The sequence below is a fragment of the Tenrec ecaudatus genome, chromosome 17 (genome assembly GCF_050624435.1).
Source record: "Tenrec ecaudatus isolate mTenEca1 chromosome 17, mTenEca1.hap1, whole genome shotgun sequence".
NCBI classification, from domain to species: Eukaryota; Metazoa; Chordata; class Mammalia; order Afrosoricida; family Tenrecidae; genus Tenrec; species Tenrec ecaudatus.
In genome coordinates, this window is record NC_134546.1 from 56,638,307 (window position 1) to 56,650,395 (window position 12,089).

General features: G+C 47.8%; 1 protein-coding gene across 4 annotated transcripts in view; it reads right to left on the reverse strand.

Annotated features, from left to right (window-relative positions):
• The window catches only part of NEO1 (neogenin 1), a 201,943-nt gene that overhangs the window by 28,630 nt on the left and 161,224 nt on the right, over positions 1–12,089 (reverse strand). For all 4 annotated transcript variants that reach the window (XM_075535791.1, XM_075535790.1, XM_075535788.1 and 1 more), the window contains exons 12-15: positions 9,408–9,457; positions 8,318–8,465; positions 4,110–4,220; positions 2,528–2,722 (exon numbers count right to left, since the gene is read on the reverse strand). In XM_075535791.1, coding sequence (XP_075391906.1) covers positions 2,528–2,722; positions 4,110–4,220; positions 8,318–8,465; positions 9,408–9,457 — 504 coding nt within the window. The remainder of the gene's footprint in view (positions 1–2,527; positions 2,723–4,109; positions 4,221–8,317; positions 8,466–9,407; positions 9,458–12,089) is intronic.

The window sequence follows — 12,089 nt, forward strand, 5'->3', positions numbered from 1 at the left end:
ATAAAATCCTCCATTCCTAACATGGCTCCCTGTTCCGACCATGCTCTCTCCATTCTCTGCCTTGCTGTCTTTGCTGCGTTTCCTGGTCCTGGCTCAGCTCCCTGGGCATTACACCCCCTCCCTCCCTCCCACCACCGGGCCATCACATGCAAAGCAGATCCCTATGCTGGGGACACATCCTACCCTCCCTATGTGGACAGCCACACCTGCTCATCTGACAGAGCACAATGCAGACTGGATTGGACCCCCAAGTGAACAGCTGAAAGTTTCTAGTTCCGTTCCCCTTTCTCTTCCTCAGCACTCTGAGCAATTTCAATTATGTGACAACGGTATTATAAAATATATAACTGAAACAAAATTGACTGGTTTGGTGGAGAAGTTACTGAGTTTAATTTTCAACAAGCAGAACACAGGACATATCTGGGTGAAGACATCTAACAAACAGATGATGCTTACACCATCTGATACAAAGCTGTCTGAGGTTGGCAGTTAGCTTTAATTTGATGAACAAAGGAGTTCCTAAATGTGCTTTACACCTGACTAGCTCTGCTTCTGCTCGATTTCATATGCATCTGAGGAGCCCTGATGGCGGAGTGGTTATGCCTTGGGCAGCTAACCACAAGGTCAGCAGTTTGAAACCAGCAGCTGCTCTGTGGGAGAAAGACGGGGCTTTCTACTCCTATAAGAGGTTACAGTTACATAAAGAGTCACCCTACAGGTTTGCTCTGAGTCAGAATTGACTTGATGGCAGTGAGTTTTGAGTGAGATGTCCATCCAGGTAGAAAGCTAGCTCTAGCTTGTTTTCTGCCAAGCAGATTGCTTCTGCTCCTCCATCCTCTCTAGTCTTTTCTCTGACCAGGCCCACCCATTTATGAACTCCAGAACCTCTACTGCTCTTTCTCATCTCAGTGTTTTCAAACACTCCTTGGTACTGAGTCTCCAGGCCCAGGTGAAGTTCCTTTCTGACTGCTCTCCACTGCCCTGCTCGCTCTCCCTTCTCGGAGCGCACACACAGCTCAATGCATTGCTTCTTGTCTCTTGCTTTTGTTCTCCTAACCACTGAGAGCATCTGAGGTCCGGGATTGGGCCTTGTCCGCACTGCAAAGGGTTTTCCCTTCAGTAGTTGCAGAAAGGAAACAGCAGGAGGCTGGTCACCACAGAGGTGTCTGTCCTACCTGCAAAGCTCTCCTTTGGCTCGCCACAAGAGCTCCCCAAGGCACTGCAGGTGGGGAGTACTTCCTAGGTTAGAAGCGCCCTTTCTTCTCCGAGGGAAGACGACAAAGGCTACTTGGTGTTTTGAATAAAGCATTATACTGCTATTCATTTTCTATCAGAAACGATGGGAAGGTAACTTTATTTGTTTGCTCTTCCACCACAAAAAACACCCCAAAACAAAAACAACCCTCAAAACCAAACACTGCCTTCCAGTTGATTCCGACACAGAGTGACCTTCTTAGGAATGATGTTCACAAAGAAATATTTTAAATAAAAGATGAAATGTGGTCAAGACAGAGTCTGAATCAAAAGAGAAGTCTTTTAAAGAAATGTATAACAATAATCCAATTTGGAAAAGCAATTAAACCTACTAAAAGTCATTCATTCTGTATTGTAAAAGATAGATAATCAACATTGTGGTGTGGTTAATGCACACAGAAAGGCATCCTTTGAGTACGTGGAGGGCACCAGGTCAGAGAGAACTAATGAGATGCCAAGCCACGGTGTTTTCAATGGCCTCATAGGCATGTGCAAGCTGGACACCTGCTGACGGAGGAAGCCTGGAGAAGCATGGGTGCATTTGAATGAGGGTGCTGTGGAGACCACTGTACAGTCTAGGATGGTCAAACAGATCTGCTTTGGAAGAATGGCCAGGATGCTCCTTGGAAGCAATGATGGCGAGACCTCACTTCACTTTATCGGCAGACCTGTCCCTGGGGAAGGGCTGATGGCGCTTGGTAAAGGGGAGGGGGGTAAGAAAGAGGAAAACTCACAGGATGGACTGACTCAGTGGCTGCAACAATGAGTTCAAAGAGAACAACAGTGAGGATGGCACAGAAATGGGCGGCACTTCGCTGTGTGTTGTACAGGGTCACGATGAGCTAGAACTGACCCCACAGCACCTAATGACAACAGGCGCACTGAACAGATCGGGAACGGACAGCCAAGCTTCACTTTGGTCATAAAGGGCCTCTGTGAGCTAACTGACAGATGTGAACGTGGTGTGTGGTGGTGACAAGAGCAAAGATCCTCGCTTTCAGGAACTGTTCACGAAAGCATTGATGGGTGGAGAGCTATCAATGTCTGTAACTCTCAGACAGTTAAGGGAAAAACGCGTGTGTAGATATATCTTGTCAAGCAAGATGGCCAAGCAAACGTGTTACAAATGTCAGCCTCTGGCAACCTGGGTGAAGGATGTGTAAGAGGTCTTTGTATTATTTCGCAGCTCTCTGTAAAAAATGAAACAACTGCATCCTACACAGTTAAAAGAACAATCCCAGACACAGAGGCCTCCCCTACTGTGCACACGTACCCAGGTTTTCAATGGTGTAGTAGCGCTGTTTATAGTCCACCTTGATGGTCTGAGCGTGAGGGCTGCCAACCCCATAACCAATGGCGTAGCCTCTGACGACGATGTTTTGATTCTCCGGGGGCGTCCAGCTGACCACGATGCTTGTGACAAGTGGGCGCACATGGAGAGAACTAGGCACTTCAGGAACACGGGTTTCTGGGAGGGGAGACGGACAAGCAAGATGAGCTCTAGCCTTACCTTTCTTTAGGGCAGTGGTTCTCAATCTGCCTCATGTCATGCCCCTTTCACACAGTTTCTCAAGTTGCGGTGACCTCCCAACCATAACATTATTTTCGTTGCTACTTCATAACTGCAATTTTGCTACTGTTATGAATCATAATGTAAATATCTGATACGCAGGATGTATTTTCATTGTTACAAATGGAAGCATAGTGATTAATCACTAAACAATATATATCTTGTGAACTATTGATGAGTTTTCCGATGGGTTTTCCTGTGTCAGACCTCCAAAGGGATGGAGACCCACAGGTTGAGAACCGATGTTTTAGGATAACTCACCATGCCTGGGAATATGAGCCCTTCCCCCACCGTCCTTTAGGATAGCCTCGCCATGCCTGGGAATGGCACGCAGCCCTCTGATGAACCATGTGGGCCTGGGTTTCCCTACTCTTCCACGAGCTGAAAGGGAACCTGCAGGCACAGTGAAATACTACGGCCTGTGGTTTTACTGCGTTCCAGAACGAGAACAAAACCCAAGCAGCCTCATGATGATCGTGGACGAGGACACGGCGGTGAGAAGCTAGAAGGCGCTACAGTATTCATTTGGAAACGGAAGAAAGAGCGATCTAAGCACATCGGCTCCATGGAGAAAAACAAACCAACTGGCTTTTCAAGAGCTGCCAACCCTTGAGCCCACACCCCACTCCAACCCAGCCAGGCAGAACGAGAGAGGCAACACCATGGAGGAAGCAGACCCTGTGACCAACAGGTGGTCAAGTGTCCCACTGCACCCAAGGTCACCAATTTCTTACCCCCCACCCCCACCCCAAAGGAACACAATAGGGTCAGAAAATATGAAACATTAGAAGCTCAAATGGATTCAAGTGGTGAGACTAAGAGGCTTACAAAGGTGGCAATTTACAGTATCTTTCACATTCATGATTTCCAGGCATAAATGACTACCTTCATTTTAAAAACGAGTAAACCGAAATGTGAGAATTAAAACCCAGGTCCTTTGTCTCCCAGGTCCACCACCTGCCACTGACACAGGTGCTGCGTGGACGTGGAGCCACCTGCCTAACCGATGGGCGTCCAGACAGAGGGAAAAGGCAACAGCCACCGAAACAATGCCATCGCTTACGTGCCTCATCTTCTCAAAGCCCGTGGTTCAAAATGCAAACATGAAAAGAAAAGGGACGGTGTCCTTTAAAGTCACTGGAAATATATGGACGTTTCGGGAGCCCTGACGCACCGGGGACCCTCACTGCAAGTCATCTGCACCCCAAACCCTGTGGCTTTCCCATGTGATTCATCTGATAGGCTTCGTCCCCAGAACCAGTCCGTCCGGCTGGGCGGTGCCTACCGTCCAGGTCACTTTCAAACGTTTCAGCAGCCAGCCAGTCAGTAGCGGGGCCCGTGCCATTGATGGTCAGACCAGCCACTCGGAAATGATATTCAGTCCCTCGGTCGAGACCTGAGAGGCAAACAAGAAGAGACAAGCTGAAATAACGGCTGTGGGAAAACAGAAGGTTAGTAAGTGCTCACGAAAGCAAATCCATCATGCACCCACTCAGCAAGACCTGGGCGTGCTACTTGACCGGCAGCATGTAAAGCTGCCATCTCACTCATCTTCTCTTCAGTTAAAGAAGCAGCAAAGCACAAACACAGCGTGGAGGGACTGCAGCTCCTACCGCCAAAGCAGAGGCAGACGCTCTGCCATCCCAAGAGGAGAAATGGAAACGAGCAACATTTCTAGACCCCCTTTTAAGTTGCTGCGGCACCTTGGCAATGGCTTTGTCTAATCCCTTCATTTCTGTTACTAAGGAACCAAAGGCCCCAGAGGACCAAGGACGATGAAAATTTACACCAAGGAAAGCATCAGCCAGTCTCAGAAGACGCTAACATCCAGAAGAAACGGCAAGCTAGAGTTCCTTCTGCCTAGTGACCTCTCTGAGCCAGCCCATCCCCACGGCAGAGAAATTTAACTACGAAACACAAAGGTGCTTCCAAAAAGTTCGTGGGAAAACGGAATGAAAAGATATTTGGAATTTGTGGAGCACCGGCAGGTGGTCCAGAGATCTGCTTCAGAACAATCCAATGACATTCCGCCTACGCGGTGAAAAGGTGTTTCTACAGGGTAGCCTTTTGTATTTAATAGCAGCGCATGGTTTATCCATGTGTTGAATGCAATAAAGATACAGAAGGCAATAAAGATACAGTCTATCCTTCAAAGCAGGGCTATTATCAATAATAATATAGTCGGTTATTAATCCACACATTTTCCAGATGACTTATACACCTGGTGGCAGAGTGGCGATGTGTTGAGCTGCTAACTTTAAGGTAGAAATCACTGGACAGCTGAGGGGGAAACACTGGGACAGTCCTGAAAACTCAGAGGACAGTCCACCTTGTCCCACAGGGTCTCCCTTGAGTCAGAACTGACTCAATCGAAGTGAGTTTTTTTTTTTAATGAGACAGATGTTGCAAGGCTTATATAAAATGACCATATCACCCCACATCCAACTCTTAGGCCAGCGGCAAAGCACTGAAAAAAACTTCAATCAAAGAACTTAGCTAGGCTTCTTGAAGCATCTTGGCCTGGCTAGTCAATGCTGTCTTGTGGTACAGGCGTGCTCTCTGCAGGCCCACACTAAAGCTGTTCTCTCACAAGGCAAGGAATAGGAACGATGGAGGGGCAGCTTGGCTGGGCCCGAGTGAGTGACTCCCTGGTTTCCTGCCCCCTCATACACGGAACCAGGAAGTCTGGAGTGAGCTGTGCATGTGTTCCCGCCTGCTTATAGACCAAACAGAACTCAATCAAGGTTTGGAGAAAATAAAACCAACTGACTGGCCTCCCCACTCCCTCTTTAGGGGAGAGGTTAGATCGAAAGGTCGAGAATGAGAGTGAGTGAGTTAGCGAGAGACACTATGCGGGCGCTTCAGGAAGTTCCTGAAAAACACTCAGTTATGACCTTGTGAAGCCCCCTTGTCTGTGAAGAGAGCAAGCGCTCCTTCCTCTCTAAGTAACCCACGGAGTTTAGAGTTGATGGTAGAAGGTGGGACACTTTTTTATAAAGGCCACAAGAATAATTTCTTCCAGTTAAAACTTAATCATTTAATCCATTGTCCAGTATTAAAAAACCAAACTCAGGGCCAGTCTCAAGCCTAACTAGGTGGACAGCCGCCCTCCCCCCCTCCCGAAGAATTTACTTCAGAGGACGGCACTGAGGCTACAGTTCAGGGAGAGGGACATGTCTGATCAGAGCACATGGGAGCAAATAAAGGGGGAGGAAGAGAGAGTGGAGCACAGCCTGGCCCACCAAGCCTTAAGGACCATACTCCCACTCAGAGCAGTCAATCCACAGAGAGGACCTTAGGGCCCCACTAAGAGACATGACATCCCTCACTGACCCATAGCCCTACAGGGGACAACACTGGAGGCACAGTGTGGGAATTGCACCTGATCTGACCCTACCACACTGAGGCAAAACACTAAGGGCGTACAACAGAACAGCAAAGGGAGCAGATCAAGGAAGTCCCGAGGGAGTACCAAAAATAGACTTTGGGGCCAGGGCGTGGCACTCCATCAGACTGGACTGGAAAATACCCCTAAAGCTTAACAAACAGACCTTGAACTAAAAAAACGAAAAACAAAAACCAACCAAACTCACTGCCAGTGAGTTGATTCCAACTCGCAGTGATCCTCAAGGACAGGGTGGATTTCCAAGACTGTTTATGGACCATTTATGAGAATAGAAAGCCTCACTTTGCTTCCCTGGTTTCAAATTGCTGACTTTGTGGTTAGCAAGTCAACATGTAACCACTGTGCCACCTGGCTTCCATCTGTTTCAGTATAGGCTCATGACAATTCATATATTTGCCTTACCATTTACCAAGCTTCGAGGTAATGCTTCAAGAGGGCAAGGGCCCCGCTTGTTACCCACCCCTGTATCCTAGTGTCAGCAGTTGGTAATTAAGGCTCCAGAAATGCCTGTTAAACAAATGAACCTAGAGATGAATTTAAAACCCGACAAGTTCCTTGGTGAACCAAGGTGTCTTAACTATGAGGGCGACATTTTGCTTACATATCGAATGTTCTACTGAGAAAATAAAGTGCCTTCTCATGAGAAAGGACTGCACTTTATTTTTATGTAATCAGCACCAAGGCAGTTCCTGTGTCCAAAAAAATGTCTATCGCTAAATGCTCAAACGAAACGCCCCGTAGACAGGAGACACGATTCCTGCTACGAGAATAAAATCGGAGAATATCCCTGGCTGGTCCTCGGGGGCACAGGAAAGTGGCTAGTGCGGAGCTTCTGGAAGCCTTTCATTTCACTGTCACCCGGGAGGAATATAAGGTAAGGTAAGAACAGTTAGAGCTCTTAATGGGTGGTGCCATTAAGCTTCAGGGTTTAGACAGCAGCGAGGGCAACCTTCCTTTCTTGTGCTGCCCCCACGCTGCTTTGGGCTTTCCGAGCAAACACAAGGGCCATCGGCGCGGTCTGCCTCAGGGCTCCCCTGCCCTGCTCCTGCGCACTGACTGTCCACCTCAGCTGGCTACAAACACCTAGGTGCAGATGCACTGCTTGCTCACGAAGCACCGTGAGCTCTGTGGAGTTACAAAGGAAGGCGATGCGGCCGACCAGCAGGCACAGCCCAGTCACGCGACTCCTAGGCTCGGACCAGGGCTGAACCAGGCAAACCCACTCAAAGACCTTTTCATTCCATGTTGCCGTGAACTCTTTGAGGCCCCTTTGTATGTATCTGACAATGACAGAGATGGGCACTGCTGAACCACAGGGCGACTGGGTGGGCCGGGCTCTGTTCGGGCTACAGCCTGTTCTGCAGTCGCATCACACATCCAAGTAAACCTCCACAGGGTAAGGACAGCTTAGGGGCATCTGCCCTTCTTCTCCCTAAGCTTGGTTTTCCCTCCACGGAGAGAGAAAGCACCCAGTCTCCCTCTTCCTGCAAAAGACCCTTGCCCTGGCATAGTCAACGCCCCCTGCTTGCAGGATAAGGAATGGAATTCTCGCAATCTGCACTGGGGCTCAGGTGGGCCATTGGCTCTGCTGTACACACAAGGCAAGCCATATGGAAGGAGTTATAGCTGGTAGACTTTTCTAGCACTTTACAGTGTCCCTCATGGCCAGCATGATTGCTGCATTGTTGTACCTTTTCGCAAAGACTGCCTCAGGGCCATGAGCGCATGAAGGATGTCAAGTTATAAAAATCACTTTGTAGACCTCTCTTACCAGCTAGCTTGAGGGGAGTAATTTTTTGTTGTGGTTGCTTATATTGCTTTGGTTCATTTCTTTTCAGATTACAAAGGGGTACGATGTATTAAGAAAGAAAGAAAATTCATGAACTACAGAAAAAAGCCAAGCAACACAGTCAAACACAATCTCACCCATCAGACGTGGTTTCCCCTACTATGAACTGGTCAGAAACAGACGGAGCCACTAAAAAGCTGACTGCAAACACTCCCGTTTAAACAGGTCAACAGCTCACAGTGGTCAGTAAAATAGTATAAATCCGTGTTAGCTCTTGCCCAGAGGCAAAGCCGCCTACCTTCAATCAGCTGAGATAGCTGCGGCCCAGTGACCAAGGTTTCGGTGACATCACTCTTCCGGGAGGCCTTCCGGTAGCGGATCTTGTAGCCTGTAATCTGCCCATTTTGTGTGGCTGGAGGCGGTGGCTGCCAGTGAATCATAATACTCTGGGAGGAACAGGAACACGAGGAGACTGAGTATCATAACACTAGAAGGGGCAAGAGTATGGGGAGAAAACGCAGTACCCCCGAAGCTAGGCCCAGACTGCTCTCCTACATTACTTCGCTGTCTTCACTGCCACAGCCTGCTCTGCTTAATAACCACAATGACCCTGCATTGCTGCCCTGTCTTCACTGCATTAACAGAAGGGAAGTAACGGCGGCAGCGTGCACACACGGAGCTCACCAAGTTACTCAACAGCCACTCAGAAGGCTGGTTTCACTGAAAAAACCTTCGGTGACCGACTGCCTTGCGCCCTCGATCACTTGATATTTTACCCTGAAGATGCTTGCCAAAAGCCTCAGAAACGTTTTCCAAAGAAAAAGAAAAGGTCAGAGGCATTTTCTTGGATCAGGGCACCAACTACTGTTAGGTGGAAAGGTTCCTTCCCATGTCCAGCATGGAGTAGCTGAAATCAAATGTTTTCTACCGAAAGCTTTTTCAAAAGGCCGGTGGGGACCTTTAGCGAACAGCGGGTTGTCTTGCCAAGAGGAAATGGAGTCCTGGAGCACGATGCCTCATCTCATAGTCTGAAGACTGCCTCATCACAAACTGCTTATTTCTTTCCACTCATTCACCAAGGTCTGGACTGGACCGCACCAGAGTGGCATGGTCTACAAGGCGGTCTACTTGAAGAACAGTGCTGGCAGTGGGGGTTACATAGACTACGCCAGCACTGACATCGAAGCCCAATTCATGCCTCCGTGTTTCTCAGCTCCCTCAGGATGGCTTTCAGCGGGTGGTTTAGTATTTTGCAGAGTAACGCATTACAACACTGGCCTTCCTTCAGCTGGGTTGACTGCCTCCCACGGAATCTCCTTTTCTGTTAAGCCCTTCCAAGGTTCCCTATGAAACCCGTATAAATGAGCGGCAGCAATATGGAGTTTTACCTTTGAATTTCTCACTTCTAAGGACAGGTTCTGAGGAGCAGCACTGGGAACTAGACAGGCCAAAACAAATAAACAAACAAACAAAGGTGGTTTTTTTTTTAAGGCATTTTACATACAACTTTCCCTTAGTTCCTAAATGACCCCCCCTCCGCCCCACTATCATGATCCCAATTCTACCTTACAAATCTGGCTAGACCAGAGGATGTACACTGGTACAGATGGGAACTGGAAACACAGGGAATCCAGGGTAGATGATCCCTTCAGGACCACTGGTGAGAGTGGCGATACCAGGAGGGTGGAATAGAGAGGGGGCACTGATTATAAGGATCTACATATAACCTCTGCCCTGAGGGATGGACAACAGAAAAGTGGGTGAAGAGAGACATCAGACAGTGCAAGATATGAAAAAAAAATAATTTATAAATTATCAAGTGTACATGAGGGAGGGGGAAGCAGGGAAAGGGGAAAAAAATGAGGAGCTGATGCCAGGGGCTTAAGTGGAGAGCAAATGTTTTGAGAATGGTGAGGGCAACGAATGCACAAATGTGCTTACACAATTAATGTATGTATGGATTATGATAAGAGTTGTATGAGCCCCTAATAAAATGAATTTTTTTTAAAAAGGTGTTTTACTCCCCCAATCACCCACACAGCACCTACTATGAGGCTGCTGTTCCCCAGACTTCATAGAAATGTGCATCTTTATGTACCTGAAGCTCTCAGGCCAGCTCCCATCGACAGAGCTCTGGTTCATGCATCTTACAACATCAGAGGTGTTCGCAGCTAGCCCCCGCACCAGAGTTGGTCTACACTGTCGGGGAGTTAGATACTTACTTCTAGGATGTGCCGGCGGCTTTTAAACCTTTCCACATGCCTCCTTCCAGGCCTATTCTGAGCCTTTTGCTTATTCTTCGTGTTAGCTTATCTTTGTCTTGGGGAAGAGTCAAACATTTTCTGGAACCAAGTCTCATGGCTACGGTAAGCATCTGAACTGGGTTACATCGTATGGGTCCCAAATGAGATGCACATAAATCATCACGCTTGGCTTTCTTGTGGGGTTCCTAAAGCGGCCTTGAAGGCAGCGCTCCCGTAGAGCAGAGAGATATTGAAAGGATGACTGCTTCAGGAGAGCAAGCCAGCTGGTTTCTCTAGCCTACTACACAGCAGGGAGCATTCGTCTAGATGTGAGAAGCTCGGGACCGCTGCTAAACAGCTGCATACATAACTCAGAACAGAAGGCCGGATAAGCCTACACACACCTCATCATTCCTGGTGACCTTAGCAGCCAAGAGAACTTCAGGAGATCTGGTTGGTTTCCTCTCAGCTCACAAAATGCCCAGTCAAGCCTTTTCCTCCTAATCTACCCACGAGAAATCGATCTCTAATAACTGGTGGTCAGGTATATAAGTGTCAAGCATGCTGTAGGCATCTGGGGGCCAGAGACCACAGCTTGTTTATTCTTGCACACTGGGTCGATGCAACTAGGCTATGACTAAGGCCCTGGTATCTTGAGAACAAAAGAGGAGGAGAATTCTGTCTGGTTCCCTGTTAAAGACCCTCTGACTTCATCCTGTGCTGTCGCAGCAGCAGCAGCAGAGATCGGCTGATGGTTCACTCCATGGCCGGCACTGCTATAGCGCTACATCTGTTTCTCACTTGATCCTCCAGGCCACCTCACAACGGAGTTCCTATTCTTATTTCCATTCGACAGAGGAATGACCTGTAGCTGAGGTTCAGAGAAGTGATGTTTCTTGCCCAAGCGAATTCTCTTGGCTGGCACTGGATCCAAGGGTTCTCTTACTCGGATGTACTGCCCGTGACCACCAGGCTCAAACTCAGTCCGTTCCTGTGATGGACGCTGCGGTTCACAGGCCATCTGACTCAGTCGGGTGAACGTTTGCCTAACTGGTCAACACAAGTCTAACTTCCCAACATCAGTCATTGAAAACTCGATGGCGCAGTGCTACTCTGACCCACATGGGGTCACTGGGGGTCAGAGGTGACCCAACAGTACATCTTTTTTTTAATAGACTTTAAAGTCTACATTATCGCAATGATCGACACATAACCATACACCCCTCTACAGGGGGAAGAACAGAAAACATGGGGCAAGGGCGCCAGCGGCCGGTATGAGAGATGAAAAATAGTAACAATGTACAATCTATTGGGGGGGTATGAGGGTGGAGGGTGAGAGGGGGGGAAAGAGCTGATACCAAGGGCTCAATAGAAAGTAAATGTCTAGAAAAGAAAGAAGGTAACACATGTCCAAACATGCCTGATTCAACTGATATATAGATGGTGATAAGAGTTGTAGAAACCGCAATAAAATGATTTTTTTAAAATCCCCTCAACTTTTCTCAAACGTCTTGGGCTTATGCTTTTAGTGACTCTTCTCAACGTTTATTTTGAAAAATGTCAAGCCCTCAGAAAAGTGACAAAAATAGCACAATAGACACTAAAGCTTATTTCCTTAGATTCACACAGTTAGGGTTCTGTGGTATCTGCTTAGTTTCTCTTCTGTTCTCTCTCTCTCTTTGGTCTTTGAATCACCTGAGAGATAGTTGCAGTCATCATAGTACTTCACTCTCAAATACTTCAGCTTTGTTCTAATACTACCTATTAGAACAGGATTATTTTCAACATAGCTGCAATAACATGGCCACATTCAGAACTTTTACTATT